Raw genomic sequence first — 19,026 nt, forward strand, 5'->3', positions numbered from 1 at the left:
GTCATTTTCCTCTTCCTTGGCTTCTTCAGTTCCGTCTTCACTTGCCTAAGTCTCCCCTATATGGAGAAACAGTGTGGCCTAGTGGATAGAGCTCGAGCCTAGGAATCAGAAAGACCTGGGTTCTAATCCTGGATCTGCTACTTGTTGATCAACTGAGAGCTCACCTCCTCCAGGCAGACTTCCCAGACTGAGCCCCTCTTTTCCTCTCCTCCTCCCCATCCCCTCTGCCCTACCTCCGTCCCCTCCCCACAGCACTTGTATATATATTTGTACAGATTTATTACTCTATTTTACTTGCTCATATTTACTGTTCTATTTAATATTTTGTTAATGATGTGCATATAGCTGTAATTCTATTTGGTCTGACGATTTTGACACCTGTCTACATGTTTTGTTTTGTTGTCGATCTCCCCCTTCTAGACTGTGAGCCAGTTGTTGGGTAGGGATCGTCCCTATAGGTTGCCAACTTGTACTTCCAAGTGCTTAGCACAGTACTGTGCACACAGTAAGCACTCAATAAATACGATTGAATGAATGAATGAATCAACACTTGTAAGTGTTTGAATAGCTGGAAGTGGTACTTAAAAAGCAGAATATGTAAGCTGATGCATGCAAAAGTTCAGTGGGAGGTTGTGTCTAGCTCTCCCAACTAAATTGTAAGCTCCTTGATTGAATGACTTTAAAATGTCTTGAAGGCCCCACCTGGATATCCCACCAGCATCTTAAGATCAAGTAAAAACTGAACTTTTCACCTGTCCTTACCTTACTTACCCTTCACAGTTCAATCGACCAACCAATCAGTGGTATTTGCTGAGTACTTAGTGTATCCCCCACGCCACCATCCTTTCTCCAAAGTGTACAACTTTCATTTATTTTGTTCAGTGGTATTTATTAAGTGCTTACTAGGAGCGAAGCAGTGCTCTAAGCACTTGGGAGAGTACAGTGCAACAGAGTTGGCAGACATATTCCTTTCCCCAGAGTGAGCTCACAGTTTCGAGGGACAGACATTAATATAAATGGATAATTTAAAATACCTAACTTATAGATGTGTGCATAGTTTCTGTGGGGTTGAGGGTGGGAAAAACATAAAACTAATTAGTGCAAAAGTTCAGTGGGAGGTGGTGAGTGCAAAAGGAGTGCTTGGCACATAGTAAGCGCTTAACAGATACCATTATTATTATTATTATTATTATTATTATTATTACTGAAAGCACTGTACTAACCACAGAGTAGTTAAGAGAAATGATGCTTGCCCTCAAGGAGCTTACTATTTAGTTTGGAAGACAGATACTACAATAAGTTTCAGGCAAGGGGAAGCAGCAGAGTTTAAAGATATGGACCTGAATGTAATTGTGGGTGTTGGAAGGGAATCCCCAAGTGCTTAAGTGTCAAAGAAGTGATGAATGCAGCAGAGGGGCATATAGGGTGCACTGATGAAGCAGCACAGCCTAGTGGGTAGAACATGGGCCCAGGTGTCAGAAGGACCTGGGTTCTAATCCCAGCTCTGCCACTTGTCTGCCAAGTGACCTTGGCCAAGTCTCTTCATTTCTTGGTTTCATCATCTGTAAAATGGAGACTAAGACTGTGAGCTCTGTGTGGGACAGGAACTGTGTCCAACCCGATTAGCTTGTATCTTCCCCAGCGCTTAGTACAGTGCCTGGCCCATGGTAAGTGCTTAACAAATACCATGATTATCATTATCATTATTATTATTATTTATGGGTAATTGATCAGGGTAGGCATCCTGGAGAAGTTGTGATTTCAGGAAGATTTTGAAGGTGGGGAGAGCAGTGTTCTACTGGAAGTGAAGGGGGAGGTAGTTTCAGGCGAAGGGACAGTCAGTCAGTCAAGCATATTTTTCGAGCACTTACTGTGTGCAGAGCATTGTCTAAGTGCTTGGGAGAGGACAATACAACAGTAAACTGATACACTGCCTGCCCACAACAAGCTTACAGTCTAGAGGAGGAGACAGACATTAATAGAAATAAATAAATGACAGATATGTACTTAAGTGCTCTGGGGCTGGGAGGGGGGATGAATAAAGGGAACAAGTTAGGTCAATCCAGAAGGGAGGGGGAGAAGAGGAAAGGAGGACTTAGGAAAGGCCTCTTGGAGGAGATGGGCCTTCAACAAGGCTTTGAAAGCAGGGAGAGTCATTGTATATCAGTTTTGATGAGGGAGGGCATTCCAGGCCAGAGGCAGGATGTGGGCAAGGGCCAGTGGTGAGATAAATGAGATAGAGGTACTGTGAGAAGATTGGTATTAGAGCAGTGAAATGCAGAGGCTGGGTTGTAGAAGGAGATAAGTGAGGTGAGGTAGGAGGGAGCAAGGAGATTAAGTGCTTTAAAGTCAATGGTGAGGAGTTTCTGTTTGATGTGGAGGAAGATGAGCAACCACTGGAATTTCTCGAGGAATGGGGAAACGTGTCCTGAACGTTTTAGTAGAAAACTGACCCAGGCAGCAGAGTGAAGGGTGGACTGCAGTCGGGAGAGACAGGAGGTAGTAAGGTCAGCAAGGAGGTTGATACAGTAATCAAGGCAGGTTAGGATAAATGCTTAGATTAATGTGGTAGCAGTTGGGTTGGAGTGGAAAGGGCATATTTTAGAGGCTGGAGTAAGAGATGAAAACAAGGCTAGAGAAAGGCGAAGCTTGCTAGCTGGCGTGTAGTGGGAGAGGAGTATTGGAGAAAACTTCACGGGCTCGGTGTAGGGTTCAAGTGCATATGTCAGAGGCAAGTTTATTTCTTCTAGCGACAGTAGGTAGCGGCAGGTGACAGACAGTGTTTCCTCTACTAGACAAAGCCAGCTCATCTCCAAGCAATACAGAGTTCCTTCATATCCAGTGGGTGCAACATCCGAACTTCCCATATGGTCGAAGAGGACAACACATAATATATACTCTAAGATAAGCAGCAGTGAATTTCTACTTGCTCTAATTGCTCGGCCCTCCTTACATTATAGAGGTCAGGTGGGCAAACACCACTGATAAGCAGGTCAGGGGTCGTGACCTTGCTAAGGGAGGAACATTTCCATCCTGTTTTAAGACCTTGACATACCAAGCTTCCAGATAAGGCAGACATCTGGACAGGACAAACAAAAGAGAGAGAGGAGGATACGTGATGTGCCTGCTTTGAGAAAATGGTGGCTTCACCAGACAAAATGGAGTCCCAGCCTAAAGCACCTCACGTTCCATCTCTTGGTATCCTACCACTCTTAGGGACTCTATTCGCTGGAGTTATTCTTTTTCACTTACAAGAGACAGTTAGGAGAAAATAAAGCCAGCCTAGAGGCTGAACAGCTCAAGGAGGATTGTCTGAAGAGAAGGGGAAAATGAAAGGCCCAGACCACTTTGCTTCCCTGGAAGTGAGGATAGGAAAAAAGGAAAGAACTGATTGAGTGCAATAAAACCAATGGTTAGGAGTTTCTGCTTGGTGCAGAGAGGACTGGGCAACCATTAGAGGTTTCTGAGGCATATGTACCAAATAATTTCTTAGAAAAAGGATCTGGATGGAAGAATGAAGTATGGATTAGAGCAGGGAGAGGCTGGAGACAAGGAGGTCTGCGAGGAGGCTGTTGAAATGGTATTTTTTGAGCACTTACTATGTGCAGAGCACTGTATTAGGTCTTTAGAGAGTACAATACAACAGAATTAGCAGACACATTCCCTGCCCATATCGAGTTTACAATCTAGAGGGGAAGAGTAAAGATGAGAAGCAGTGTGACCTAGTGGATAGTACACGGGCCTGGGAATCAGGAGGACCTGGGCTCCAATCTTGGCTCTGCCACTTGTCTGCTGGGTGAACTTGGGCAAGTTTCTTCACTTCTCTGGGCCTCAGTTACCTCACCTGGAAAATGGGATTAATAATAATAATGATAATAATCACATTTATTATGCACTTACTATGTACAAAGCACTGTTCTAAGTGCTGGGGAGGTTACAAGGTGATCAGGTTGTCCCACTGGGGGCTCACAGTCTTAATCCTCATTTTATCTTAATCCCCATTTTACAGATGAGGTAACTGGGGCACAGAGAAGTTAAGTGACTTGTCCAAAGTCACACAGCTGACAACTGGCAGAGCTGGGATTTGAACCCATGACCTCTGACTCCAAAGCCCTTGCTCTTTCCCCTGAGCCACGCTGCTTCTAACCATGTGAGCTTAGACTGTGAGCCCTGTTTGAGACAGGGAATGTTCTCAATCTGATTAACTTGTATCTATCCCAGATCTTAGTACAGTGACTGGCACATAATAAACACTTAAAAAATACTGGAAAAAAATGGGATATAAGTGCTATGTTGCACTCTCCCAAGCACTTAGTACAGTGTTCTGCACATAGTAAGTGCACAGTAAATACCATTGATGGATTGAATGTTTTATTGAGCAGCATGGCCACAGTTTAGATGGAGAGGAAGGGAGGGATTCTGGAGTTTCTGTGAAGAAATGTGAGATTACAGAGAAGGAGAGGGATAGGAGCTGATGAGGAAGATTTGGAAGTCAGTTGTTTTGTGGTGGTAGTTGGTTTTATGGTCTTGGTCTTGTTTTTAAAGATAGAGAACTCTCTTGATTCTTTATTTCTCCACTCTTTCTCTTTGCTCCCGCCTCAGTCTCCTTTGCGGTCTGCTCTTCTTTCTTTCACCCTTTATAATAATGGTATTTGCTAAGCACTTACTATGTGCCAAGCACTGTATTAAGTGCTGAGCACTGCGTGACATCCTCTTCGATTCTGTTCTGGCTCTTCTACACTTTACATCGGTCTCTCAGAGAGCTCCTCAGAAAACATGGTTTCTACTGTCGCCTCTGTACATCTGATCAATCAATTGATCAATCAGTGGTATTAAGCGCTTACTATGTGCACTGTACTAAGCTCTTGGGGGAGTACAATATTTCCCCACTCCTCAAAAACCCATCCAGCTTCTTACCGTCTGCTTAAAAGCAGTCCATCACCTTGCCCCCTCCTACCTCACCTCACTACTCTCCTACTCCAACCCAGCCCACACTCTTCACTCTTCTAATGCCAACCTTCTCACTGTGCCTCTATTTCACCTATTTCAGCACCAACCCCTTGCCTACGTCTTGCCTTTGGCCTGGAATGCCCTCCCTCCTCACATCCAACAGACAGTTATTTTCCTCCCACTTCAAAGCCTTATTGAAGGCCCATCTCCTCCAAGAGGCCTTCCCTGACTAAGCCCTCCTTTCCTCTTCTCCCACTCCCTTCTGTGTGGCCTTGACTCTCTCCTTTTATTCATCCCCCCCTCCCAGCCCCACAGCACTTATATACATGTCTGTAATTTTATTTCTTCATATTAATGTCTGTCTCCCCCTCTAGATGCTAAGTTCATTGTGGGCAGGGAATGTGTCTGTTATATTGTACTCTCCCAAGCTCTTAGTACTCTGCTCGGCACACAATAAGCTCTCAACAAGTATGATTGACTGACTACAATACAACAAAGTTGGTAGACAAGTTTCCTGCCTATGGTGAACTTAGAGTCCATCAATCAATCAGTAATAGTTATTGAGCCTGCAAAGCATTGTACTATTTGCATCAGGGAGTACACTACAGCAGAGTTGGTAGACATGTTCCCTGACATAAGGAGCTTACAATCAATCAATCAATCAGTGGTATTTATTGAGTACTTACTACGTGCAGAGCACTGTACTAAACACTTGGGGGAATACAATACAACGGAGTCTGTAGATAAGCTCCCTGCCCACAATGAGCTTACAGTCTAGCTGATTCCCCAATGTGTGTTTCCCATCCGGCCCATTTATCTGCTCTACTATGTGATGTTTCCTCCAGATTCTGGAGCTTCTCCCTTGCTTGACCCACCAAGACTTCAAGTTTTCCGTGTCTAAAACCAAATACCTCGTTTCCTCCCAACTCCCTCATTTCCTCTTTCTAATTTTGCCATCACTGTTGACAACACTACCATTTTCCTTCCACAAGCTTGCAACCTTGCTGTCATCCATGACTCCTTTCTCTCCTTAACCCCATTCACCCTCAATCTGTCAATTCCTGCCATTTCTTCTGCACTAATATTTCACAAATCTGCCTCTTCCTCTCTATCCTTATAACCATTCTGGCACAGAGCCTTAGAGTAACAGCATGGCTTAGTGGATAGAGCATGGACCTGGACAGGACCTGGCTTCTAATCTCAGCTCCACCACTTGTCTGCTGTTATGACCTTGAACAAGTCACTATGCTTCTCTGTGGCCTAGTTACCTCCTCTGTAAAATGGGGATTAGGACTGTGAACCACATGTAGGATGTGGACTGTGTCTAACTTGATTAGCTTGCAACTACCCAAGTGCTTAGTATAGTTCCTGGCATATAGTAAGTGCTTAAAAAATACCATTTAAAAGTTACCATAAATAAAAAGGCCTAAAAACTCCCTTACTATTCTCCCTGCTTCTAGCCTGTCCAGTTTTCAGACTGTCTTACAAAGAGCCCCTCATAATGGTAATGACAGTAATATTGATAGTAAATGTAGTGATAGCATTTATTGAGCTCCCACTTGGTGCAGAGCACTGTACTAGGTGCTTGGGAAGTATAGGATAAAGAAGTGACATGTTCCTTGCCCATAGGGTGCTTACACTCTAATATGGAAGACAAAGATAAATATATTTACAATTTGCATGGCCTGATGGATAGAAGATGGACCTGGGAGTCAGAAGGATCTGGGTTCTAATCCCAGCTCCGCTATTTGTCTGCTGTGTGACCTTGGGCACGTCCTTCACTTCTCTGTGCCTCAGTTCCCTCCCAGCGCTTAGAACAATCAATCAATCAATCAATCAATCGTATTTATTGAGCACTTACTGTGTGCAGAGCACTGTACTAAGCGCTTGGGAAGTACAAGTTGGCAACATATAGAGATGATCCCTACATCAAAAGTGGGCTCACAGTCTAGAAGGGGGAGACAGAGAACAAAACAAAACATATTAACAAAATAAAATAAATAGAATAGATATGTACAAGTAAAATAAGTAAATAAATAGAGTAATAAATACGAACAAACATATATACATATATACAGGTGCTGTGGGGAAGGGAAGGAGGTAAGGCGGGTGGGATGGAGGGGGGAGGAGGGGGAGAGGAAGGAGGGGGCTCAGTCTGGGAAGGCCTCCTGGAGGAGGTGAGCTCTTAGGAGGGCCTTGAAGGGAAGAAGAGAGCTAGCTTGGCGGATGTGGGGAGGGAGGGCATTCCAGGCCAGGGGGATGATGTGGGCCGGGGTTTGACGGCGGGACAGGCGAGAATGAGGCACAGTGAGGAGATTAGCGGCAGAGGAGCGGAGGATGTGGGCTGGGCTGGAGAAGGAGAGAAGGGAGGTGAGGTAGGAGGGGGCGAGGTGATGGAGAGCCTTGAAGCTGAGGGTGAGGAGTTTCTGCCTGATGCATAGGTTGATTGGTAGCACTGGAGATTTTTGAGAAGGGGAGTAATATGCCCAGAGCATTTCTGGACAAAGACAATCCGAGCAGCATCGTGAAGTATGGATTGATGTGGGCAGAGACAAGAGGATGGGAGATCGGAGAGGAGGCTGATACAGTAGTTCAGAGGGATAGGATGAGAGCTAGAATGAGCAGGGTAGCGGTTTGGGTGGATAGGAAAGGGCAGATCTTGGCAATGTTGCGGAGCTGAGACTGGCAGGTTTTGGTGACGGCTTGGATGTGAGGGGTGAACAAGAGAGCGGAGTCGAGGATGACACCAAGGTTGTGGGCTTGTGAGATGGGAAGGATGGTAGTGCCGTCAACAGGGATGGGAAAGTCAGGGAGAGGGCAGGGTTTGGGAGGGAAGACAAGGAGTTCAGTCTTTGACATGTTGAGTTTTAGGTGACAGGCAGACATCCAGATGGAGAAGTCCTGAAGGCAGGAGGAGATGCGAGCCTGGAGGGAGGGGGAAAGAGCAGGGGCAGAGATGTAGTGTTGGGTGTCGTCAGCGTAGAGATGATAGTTGAAGCCGTGGGAGTGAATAAGGTCACCAAGGAAGTGAGTGTAGATCGAGAACAGAAGGGGACCAAGAACTGAACCTTGAGGAACCCCCACAGTAAGGGGATGGGAGGGGGAGGAGGAGCCTGCAAAAGAAACTGAGAATGAACGACCGGAGAGATAAGAGGAGAACCAGGAGAGGACAGAGTCAGTGAAGCCAAGGTCGGATAGCGTGTTGAGGAGAAGGGGGTGGTCCACAGTGTCGAAGGCAGCTGAGAGGTCGAGGAGGATTAGGATAGAGTATGAGCCGTGGGACTTGGCAAGCAGGAGGTCATCGGTGACCTTTGAGAGGCAGTTTCTGTGGAATGTAGGGGACGGAAGCCAGACTGGAGGGGGTCGAGGAGAGAGTTGGTGTTGAGGAATTCGAGGCAGTGCGTGTAGATGACTCGTTCAAGGAGTTTGGAAAGGAATGGTAGGAGAGAGATGGGGCGATAACTAGAAGGTGAGGTGGGGTCAAGAGAGGGTTTTTTAGGATGGGAGAGACACGAGCATGTTTGAAGGCAGAGGGGAAGGAACCAGTGGAGAGTGAGCGGTTGAAGATGGAAGTTGAGGGGAGAAGGGATGGAGCGAGAGATTTCATGAGATGAGAGTACTTTGCACATAGTAAGCGCTTAACAAATGCCATTATTATTATTATTATTATCTGTAAAATGGGGATTAAATCTCTGAACCCTCTGAGGAATAGGAACTCTGTCTAATGCGATTATCTTGTCTTTATCCCAGCACTTAGAACGGTGACTGACACATAGTAATCACTTAACAAATACCATAATAATAATAGTAATTATTATTATTATTAATTATGATAATAGAATACACACATATACACGAGTGCTTTGGAGGGTATACAATGGGATCATGCCACTCATTCAATCAATCATTACTAAGTGCTAAGGAGAGTACAATGCAACAGAGTTGGAAGACACAATCCCTGCCCACAACAAGCTATCCCCACCATTTTTTTTAATGTGGTATTTGCTAAGCATTTATTATGTGCCAGGCACTGTACTAAGCATTGCAGTAAATACAGGCTAATCAGGTTGGACACAATCCATGTCATACGTGGTATTCATAATCTTAATCCCCATGTTACAGATGAGGTAACTAAGGCTTGAAGAAATTAAATTAAGCCCAAGGACACACAACAGACAAGTGGCAGAGCTGGGATTAGAACCCAGGTCCTCTGATTCCCAGGCCCGTGCTTTTTTCACTAGGCCTTACTGCTTCTTTGAAGTGTGCTATTGTCAATCAACCATTCATATTCATTGAGCACTTACTGTGTGTAGAGCACTGTACCCAGCTCTTCAGAGAGTACAACATAACAAAGTTGGTAGTTACATCCCCTGCCCACAAGCTTACAGTCTAGAGCTTAGTACAGTGCCTCAGCACTTAGTACAGTGCCTGGCACTTAGTAAGCACTTAACAAATTCTATCACCATTATTAACATTATTAGAGGGCAAGCAGAAAATACAAATAAATACATTACAGATATATAAAGAAATTATGGATGCATAAATAAATTATGGATATAAATAAATTACAGCTCTGTAAATAAATTACAGGTCTGTAAATAAATTACGGATATTGTCAGGCAGGATGGGCCCAAGGCTGAGATGTTTCAAGAGCTGCCTGTCTGTGCCCTGCTCTGGTCCGGCTCCACAGGAGCCTGGGAAAGCGGGTGGGCGGCCTGTGTCCTCAGCAGGGGGTCCTCAGAAGCACCCTTTTCCTCCCCTCCCACTCCCTTCTGCGTCCCCTTGACTTCCTCCCTTTATTCATTCCCCCCTCCCAGCCCCACAGCACTTAAGTCCAGATCTGTCATTTTATTTATTTCTATTAATGCCTGTCTCCTCCTCCTCTAGACTATAAACTCACTGTGAACGGGGAATGTGCCCATTTATTGTTGTATTGTACTCTCCCGAGCATTTAGAACAGTGCTCTGCACATGGTAAGCGCTCAATAAATAGGATTGGCTGACTGACCGACATGGCACGGCAGCGATTGAGGCCACGGGCTGCTGCGGCTTTATTTTGCGTTCATTCTGCTCTGTCAACCTCAATGAGGGAGCCATACTCTTTCCCCAGCCTGGAATTCCCTCTCTCCTCAACTTCTCCCACCACATCCCCCTTCTCTTAAAATTCTTCGAAAAAGCCTCTTTCTCCATGTGAAATTTCTTGATTAATGTTCCCCCACCACACCCTGATAATGCCATCCCCTTGGACACCTCAAGCTGCTTGACCTAGTCAGTCAATTGTATTTATTAAGTGCTTGGGAGAGTACGATATAGCAGTATAACAATAGACACATTCCCTGCCCACAGTGAGCTCACAGTCTAGAGGGGGAGACAGACATTAATATAAAATATGAATAGATATAAATAGTGGATTGCGCCCAGTCCTGGGAATCGGAGAACCTGGGCTCTAAATTCCGGCCCTGCCACTTGCCTGCTCTGTGACCTTGGGCAAGTTGCTTCTCTTCTCTGTATCCATTTCCCCATGATTCAATACCTGCTCTCCCTTCTACTTAGACTATGAGCCCCATGGAGGACAGAGACTGTGTCCAATCTGATTATCTTGCACTTATTCCAGCATTTAGTACAATATTTGGCATATGGTAAGACACATTATTATTATCTATTTGATGATTTTAGTAGTAGTAGTAGTTAGGAATACAAGCCTGTCTACTTGTTTTGTCTTGTCTGTCTCCCCCTTCTAGACTGTGAGCCTGTTGTTGGGTAGGGATTGTCTTTATCTGTTGCCAAACTGTACTTTCCAAGCACTTAATACAGTGCTCTGCACAGAGTAAATGCTTAATAAATATGACTGTGAATGAATGAATAATATGAATTAAGGTTCTGGGTAAGAAGCACATAGATCACATATAATCAATAGATCAATCAAGGGTATTAATTGAACACCTACAGTGTGCAGAACACTGTACTAAATGCTTGGGACAGTACCACAGAATTGGTAGACATGTTCCCTGCCCACAGTCAGCTTCCAGTCTAGCGGGGAAGACAGACATTATTAGAAATAAATTAATTATGGATATGGACATAAGTGCTGTGGGTCTGAGGATGGAGTGACTATGAAGTGTGAATAGGGTACAGATCCAAGAACATAGACGACTCAGAAGGGAGAGGGAGGCAGGTAAAAGAAGACTTAATTAGCCAAAGCCTCTTGGAGGAGATGTGATTTTAATAGGAATTTGACATTTGATAGAGTGGTAATCTGTCCTATATGAAGAAGAAGGGAGTTATGAGCAAGGAGTCAGCGGTGAGATAGATGAAATCAAGGTACAGTGAATAAATTGGCATTGGAGGAGCCAAGTGTGTGGGCTGGGTAACAGTGGGATATCAGGGAGTCAAAGTAGGAGGGGACAAGGTGATCGAGGGCCTTAAAGCCGATGGAGAGGGTTCCCATTCGATGCAGAAGCAGCATGGCGTAGTGGCTAGAACACAGGCCTGGGAGTCAGAAGGTCATGGGTTCTAATCCCGGCTCTGCCACTTGTCTGCTGAGTGACCTTGGGCAAGTCACTTCACTTTTCTGGGCTTCAGTTCCCTCATCTGTAAAAAGGGGATTAAGACTGTGAGCCCCAGGTGGGACAGGGACTGTGTCCAACCTGATTTCCTTGTATCTACCCCAGTTCTTAGAACAGTGCCTGGCACCTAGTAAGCACTTAACAAATACCATTATAAAAATGATCCCAGCAGCAGTTCATTCATTCATTCATTCATTCAATCGTATTTATTGAGCACTCACTGTGTGCAGAGCACTGTACTAAGCACTTGGGAAGTACAAGTTGGCAACATATAGAGATGGTCCCTACCCAACAGTGGGCTCACAGTCTAGAAGGGGGAGACAGAGAACAAAACAAAACATATTAACAAAATAAAATAAATGGAATAAATATGTACAAATAAAATAAATAAATAAATAGAGTAATAAATATGTACAAACATATATACATATATACAGGTGCTGTGGGGAGGGGAAGGAGGTAAGGCGGGGGGATGGGGAGGGGGAGGAGGGGGAGAGGAAGGAGGGGGCTCAGTCTGGGAAGGCCTCCTGGAGGAGGTGAGCTCTCAGTAGGGCCTTGAAGGGAGGAAGAGAGCTAGCTTGGCGGATGTGCGGAGGGAGGGCATTCCAGGCCAGGGGGATGACGTGGGCCGGGGGTTGATGGCGGGACAGGCGAGAACGAGGCACGGTGAGGCGATTAGCGGCATAGGAGCGGAGGGTGTGGGCTGGGCTGGAGAAGGAGAGAAGGGAGGTGAGGCAGGAGGGGGAGAGGTGATGGAAAGCCTTGAAGCCAAGGGTGAGCAGTGTGAAGTATGGACTGGAGTGGGGTAAGACAGGAGGCTGCTGCAGTTAAGAAGGTGGGTTATGATAAGTGCTTGAATCAACGATCTGAGAGTGAGGGTGGTATGAAACTAAATCATTAAAGACAAGAACGATGATAGACACCAAAGGAGTAGCAGGATTTCAGGCTTCTGTCCATTCACGTAAACCATCGCAGAAGGTGACCTTTCCAGTGTTCTAAAAGTTGAGACCTCACACTGTCTTCCCCAGGTAGCTTGGGGATTTGGGACAGACTCACTCCCTCACAGTGGGCTAAGACATCCCATTTCAGGGGAGAGATGGGGGGATCTTGGGGCTGCTATTGTTTGAACTCTTCTGGGCCTAGAGCAGGGACTGATGGGAACTTCTCTCCCACACAGCTGGCCCCGAAGGAGCTGTGGAGATGTCAGTCACTCTGCTGTCATTACCCGCTTGTATTATTTTTCTGTATTCTCACATACATTCATTCTATCTACTTGTCTTCCCCTTAGATTTTAAGCTCATTGTGCTTATTCTGCTCTTGTATATTCTCCAGGAGTGCTCTCTATACAAGAGGCACTCAGTAACTACTGCTGTTGTTGGAGATAGTATTTCAAATAGGAATGTTTCCCAGAAATATTTCTGAGTGTTTCAAGGAGGAAGGAAGAACACTGGTGAATGTGTGAGCTTAGAGGCCCATTTTCATTAACCTGCTCAAAGATGAGTCAAGGAGCAAACATTTCTTTTCTGAGGTGAAGGGAAGAAAGTTCTTATGCAAATAAGCTGGTGATACAGTTCATCACTTAAGGTCTCTCCAGAAAACCTTTTGAGTTGATAAATAAGTACTTGAGTTTAAAGAGGTAAAACCTTCATCTCCCCTACTCCCTCTCCCTTCTGCATTGCCCATGCACTTGGATCTGTATTCTTTAGACATTTGATATTCCCCCCGCCCCCACCATGGGCTTTTATTGGGCAAATGAAGGGGACTGAGTTCATTTTTCCCTATATTTGACTTACTGATCCTAGTTTTCTTTTTGTTAGTGATCCGGAGCATTTTGGCTCAGTTCCTAATTAGGCAGTGCAGAAAGGAGAAGGAGTAGGGGAGATGAGACCATATCTGTGATTTATTTTAATGTCTCCCCCATTCCTAGACTGTAAATTCCTTCTGGGCAGGGAACATGTTTGCCACCTATGCCTTGTTGTACCCAAACAGCACAATGCTGTATGCACAGTGGGTGCTCAAATACATAAAATGGATTGCATGGATAGATTGCATGGATTATGGATATTTATGGATTGCATAAAATGGATACAATTAACTTCCACATAGTGTGGTTGTGTTTGGTTTTGGGTTTTTTTTTTTTTGTGTGTGTGTGTATAAAGTAGGGTGCTGAGAGTGAAAGAGAGGAAAGTTGTTGTTTCCTTTGCCAGGAAACAATCAGCATGTCATGATGAGAGACACATAGAAAGTTCCCACAGTTTCCTGGCACTTGTTCCTGACTCAGGGGATTTATCAAGAAACAGCAGGGCTAGTGGATAGATCCCGGGCCTAGGAGTCAGAAGGACCTGGGTTCTCATCCCGGCTCTGTTGCTTGCAGGCTGTGTGACCTTGGGCAAGTCACTTCACTTCTCTGGGCCTCAGTTACCTCACCTGTAAAATAGAGACTAAAACTGTGAGCTCTATGTGGGACAGGAATTGTGTTCAATGCAATTATCTTGTATCTACCGCAGGGCTTAATACAGTGCCTAGCATGCATTAAGTGTTTAATAAATACCACAATTATTATTATTATCTATAGACATTGACTAGATGGGGAAAGCAGAGTTCAAATGAGAAGGGATGAACCTGCGTTTTCCCTGTTCAACCAGCTACCAGGTTCCTAGCTCCCATCTTCTTGCCCACATCCTGCCTCTGGCCTGGAATGCCCTCCCTCCTCAAATCTGACAGACAATTACTCTCCCCACCTTCAAAACCTTATTGAAGGAACATCTCCTCCAGGAGGCCTTCTCTGACTTAGCCCCCCTTTCCTCTTCTGTCACTCTCTTCTGTGTTGCCCTGATTCTCTCCCTTTATTCACCCTGCTCCCAGCCCCACAGCACTTATGTACAAATCTGTAATTTATTTATTTCTATAAATGTCTGCCTCCCCCTCTAGACTGTAAGGTCATTGTGGGCAGGGAATGTATCTGTTTATTATTGTATTATACTCCCCCAAGCGCTTAATACAGTTATCTGCATACAATTAGCATTCAATAAATACAATTGAATGAATGAATGGATCATATTTTGTAGGGCCATGATGCTTCTGGACTTCAGGGAAAGAAAGAGTGTTTCCTTTGGGACACTTCTTACTGTGGAAGGCAGTGGGATCTATTGAGCCCTTACTGTGTGCAGAGCGCTGTACTCTCCACTTGGGAGAGTACATTATAACAGTGTTGGTAGACATGTTCCCAACCCACAATGAGCTTACGGTCTAGATGGAAACAGCATGGCCCAGTGGCTAGAGCCCATGTCTGGGAGTCAGAAGGACCTGGGTCCTAATCCCTACTCTACCACTTGCCTGCTGTGTAACTTTGGATGAGTCACTTCACTTCTCTGGGCCTCAGTTATTTTATCTGCAAAGTGGGAATTAAGACTGTGAGCCCCATTTGGGATATGAGCTGTGTCCAACCTGATTAGCCTGTATCAGCCCCAGCACTTAGGACAGTGTCTGGCACAAAGGAAGCACTTTAACAAATACCATAAAAAAGGAGCCAACAGTTTAGAGGAAATGAGCCAATTTCAATGACTGTTTCTGCTCCCTCTAACTGACAGGGTGTTAGTCTTCCCCCTGATATCTTAAACTCCTTGGAATAGATCACAGATAGTTTTCAGCCCTTTGCAATGCATCACAGACTCCAGTCCACTGAAGTAGGTAGGGGTTCTCATTCACAGTTTTTCTTCTGTGAAACAAATACCTTCACCTTTCTTTTCCATCATAAAAGTGACCTCTACCTTGAGCCGGCTGGGTTAGTGCCCAGGAAATCCACTGAACATGGCTTCGGTATTTGGAAAAGAACATGGGGCAAGGTGGATGTTGAAGGGATGGAGCCCAGAATCCAAGAAGTATTTTGTTCCATTTTTTGTTTTTTAAAGAAAGTCTAATTAGCATTGCCCCAGTTAGCATGGCTTCAGCAGAACCAGGGAGGGTGATTAACCATTCTTTTCATCCAAAGAGAAGCAGTGTGGCCTAGTGGCTAGATCATGGGCCTGGGAGTCAGAAGGACCTCTGTTCTAATCCTGGCTCTGACCCTAGTCTGCCGTGTGACCTTGGGCAAGTCATTCACTTCTCTGCACCTCAGTTCCCTCATCTGCAAAATGAGGATTAAAACTGTAAGCCCCATGTGGGGCATGGACTGTGTCCAACCTAATTACTTTGTACCCACCCCAGCGCTTAGAACAGTGCCTGGCTTAACAGTAAGTGCTTAACAAGTAGTATTTTTTAAAAAATCCAAAAAGGGACTATGCTGAAATGTTCTTGACCAACAACAAGAAGAAAACTATAATCAGTGAGTCAAAGATAGGGCATAATGAGCCCAATTCCATTCACTAGCCCAAGAAAAGCATGTAAGCACTGAAAAATTGGTCATGCCAGGCTGCGTATGGGGGTGGGCGAGGAGAGAAAGCAGGAACCACCTGCCTACCTGAAAATGAGATTTCTCACCTTTTCCACAGCCCAGAAAGGACCAGACGGAAGTGTAATTCCCAATAACTACTGTGATTTCTGCCTGGGAGGTTCCAACATGAACAAAAAAAGTGGCCGGCCAGAAGAATTGGTTTCCTGTGCAGACTGTGGACGATCTGGTAAGTGGGGGGCCCTTCCACTTGAACCTTTCTTCCTCAAACAAACCTAGGAGCAATTCCCCATTTGCTCTTAAACTGTGGGGTGGGTGAGAAGGGGTGTGTGTGTGTGTGGGGGGGAGGCCAGAGGAGGGAGGTGGTTTGGAGGGAAATGGATATTTTTTATTTTTAAAGAAACAATTTGTTGCATAGGACCTGTTTTTCATCTCCCTCCTCCCCGAGAGCTAGAGGAGAGGGTGGGAAAGAATCATTGACATATTTTTGGCCTCTGCACTAGATGAAAACTGTTTTTGGGGTCGGGGAGTGATGTTTATGTGAAAGCCAATGAGGGGAAAGTGAAACACCAAGAGCAAACCCACACTGGCTATTGAACCATGGGCTTATCCATGCGAAGGTGTTTTTTTGAAGTCATGGTGGGGGGAAGGGACAAGGCAGACCTAGGCAGGCCAGGCCTTCAAACCACTGTCCGTCAGGATGTCACTTAACACTGGGCTTTTTGATATCTCCATGCTTAGCACCTTCCATCGACAACTCATCTCATTCATTTTCCCTCCTAGACTACACCAAAGAAGGTGGAGGTTAATGGGGAGGAGCTACCTAGGTTCAGCCTCAAGGACCGTCTTGTATCATTTTATTTTCCATAGCAAATATTTTTGTCATTCTATTTGGGACCCTCTTTTCCAAAAAAAGAATAATCACATCTCTTTGCTGTTCTTAATGTGGCTTTTTTTTTAACCTTGGCATTTTTGGTTGGAGAGGGTCGAGAGGAGCAGGTAATTTTATCTCAACTACTTTTGTTCCACGACTAAGTCCAAGGAGGCTGGAGCAAGAGATTTCAGCCTTCAGAAGCTGTCAGACAATTGAAGAAGTTTTAGCACTCAAACATACCCGGAGGAATCTTGTCTAAGTAGTTCCCCGACACCCCCCTACTTACCTCTCCTGCAAATCCGACCAGGGCCGATCCCACAATGGATTGCTCTAAACCCTCACTGTTCTGCAGCAGGAACTTGTGCAGTCATTAGCGTGAGCCTTCTGGTTCTGTGTCTTCAGGACTGATTTTTTTTACGGTATTTGTTAAAGCATTGTACTAAGCGCCGAGGTAGATGCAAGCTAATCGGGTTGGACACAGTCCCTGTCCCATGGGGAGCTCACACTCTTAATCTCCATTAATCCCCACCTCTTTGTGCCTCAGTTACCCCATCTGTAAAATGGGAAATGAAACTGTGAGCCCCAGGTGGGACAGGGACTGTGTCCAACCCAATTTGCTTGTATCCACCCCAGTGCTTAGTCCGGTGCCTGGCACATAGTAAGCACTTACCAAATACCAGATCTGTTATTATTTTACAGATGACATAACTGAGGCACAGAGAAGTGAAGTGACTTGCCCAAGGTCACACAGCAGACAGGGGCAGAGCCGGGATTAGAACCAGGTCCTTCTGACTCCCAGGCCCAGGTTGTATACACTAAGCAACACTGCTTCTCTAGGGCAGAAGACTGGCTCTATAGACCAATGAATTATTGGAAAAGGGTTTCTCATTTTCATCTTCACAATCCCAACATCTGGCCTTTGGCTGTTGTTTTTCCAGCAAACTAAATATCAGGGTCTTCCACTTGCTCGCAATGACTAGGAAATATTGATTTGGTCTCGATTGTGGTTTATCTATGTACCTTTCTTATATGGTGTGCTAATGCGTTGCGCTCCTTAAACAGATGTTAGCGCGGGAAGACTGGGCCCATGTAACAGCTGGACTCTTGTCTACAAACAAGGAAATAAAAAAGCCATTAAAATCAAACCCCAAAAAACTACATCCCATCAAGTACAGTAAATTTACAAATAGGCCTTCTGTCAGAAGGATCTAGCCGTGAAGCTCATATACAGTAGGGCTAGGAGAGGGGAAAGAGGGGCAGTATTCACCAAGTTCTTGGAAACTATTTATGTAAATCATTCTTGACAAATGAAGATGCATCACTCCATCGTCTTCTCTTATGGCAAAAGAGAGGTTTCATGAACCACGAAGGAATTAGTGGATCCTTTACTCCTGAATCTTGTCTCTGCGTCCCTCTTAGTTGGATAGCTGGGCATTTCAGGCCCATGGTACTTTTATGGTATTCATCTAGGACCGATCTGTATGGACCATCCAGTCAGCGTCTGTTTTGGGATGCCTGTAATGTAGCGGAGATACCTCTGGAATAGCTGTTAGCTCTGTTTGTCAACTGGCTAAGGCAGGGTGAGTGGGCTATATTTCTGGGTGGTTTTTTTCAGAGAGGGAGAGAGGTAAAGGAAGAACTGTCTGTCCTCTCCCACCTACTCTGCTGCCTCTATTTTCCTGATGGGCACCGCTTTCCTAGAACTGGGACTCTCAAGGTGGAAACCCAAGTGATCTGGTAATTACCCAGAAGCACCTTGGTGATCCATTGTGATGTGAAAACATTTAAACTTCAATTTTGCATAACTCAAAGGTTTATATAATTTCTAAGTATCTTGACCTTCTCTGTCCTCATCCCTTCTCCATCTGGTATGCTGCCCTTAGGCTTGACAATCTGTTGAACTGTTTCCTGACTTGGATGTTTTTAGGAGAGAGAGAGAGAGAGAGAGAGAGAGAGAGAGAGAGAGAGAGAGAGAGAGAGAGAGAGAGAGAGAGAGAGAGAGAGAGAGAGAGAGAGAGAGAGAGAGAGAGAGAGAGAGAGAGAGAGAGAGAGAGAGAGAGAGAGAGAGAGAGAGAGAGAGAGAGAGAGAGAGAGAGAGCGAGCGCTTGTGCATGCCTGCTCCTCACAAGTCAGGATCTTCCCTCATTTGTGAAAAGAGAGTATTTGATTACCATTCATCAGACTTATCCGTAGTTTTTGGTTTTGCCTTCAGTGGAAATGAATGGCGTGATAATGTGGGATAGATAG

At 45.1% G+C, this 19,026-nt stretch overlaps 1 protein-coding gene across 1 annotated transcript in view; it reads left to right on the forward strand.

Moving 5' to 3' along the window:
* DPF3 (double PHD fingers 3) overlaps positions 1-19,026 on the forward strand; it is a 199,708-nt gene that overhangs the window by 113,126 nt on the left and 67,556 nt on the right. Inside the window, exon 9 of the mRNA XM_038765589.1 lies at positions 16,006-16,134. Within this exon, the coding sequence (XP_038621517.1) occupies positions 16,006-16,134 (129 nt within the window). The remainder of the gene's footprint in view (positions 1-16,005; positions 16,135-19,026) is intronic.

The sequence above is a fragment of the Tachyglossus aculeatus genome, chromosome 23, assembly GCF_015852505.1.
Source record: "Tachyglossus aculeatus isolate mTacAcu1 chromosome 23, mTacAcu1.pri, whole genome shotgun sequence".
In the NCBI taxonomy this organism is placed as follows: Eukaryota; Metazoa; Chordata; class Mammalia; order Monotremata; family Tachyglossidae; genus Tachyglossus; species Tachyglossus aculeatus.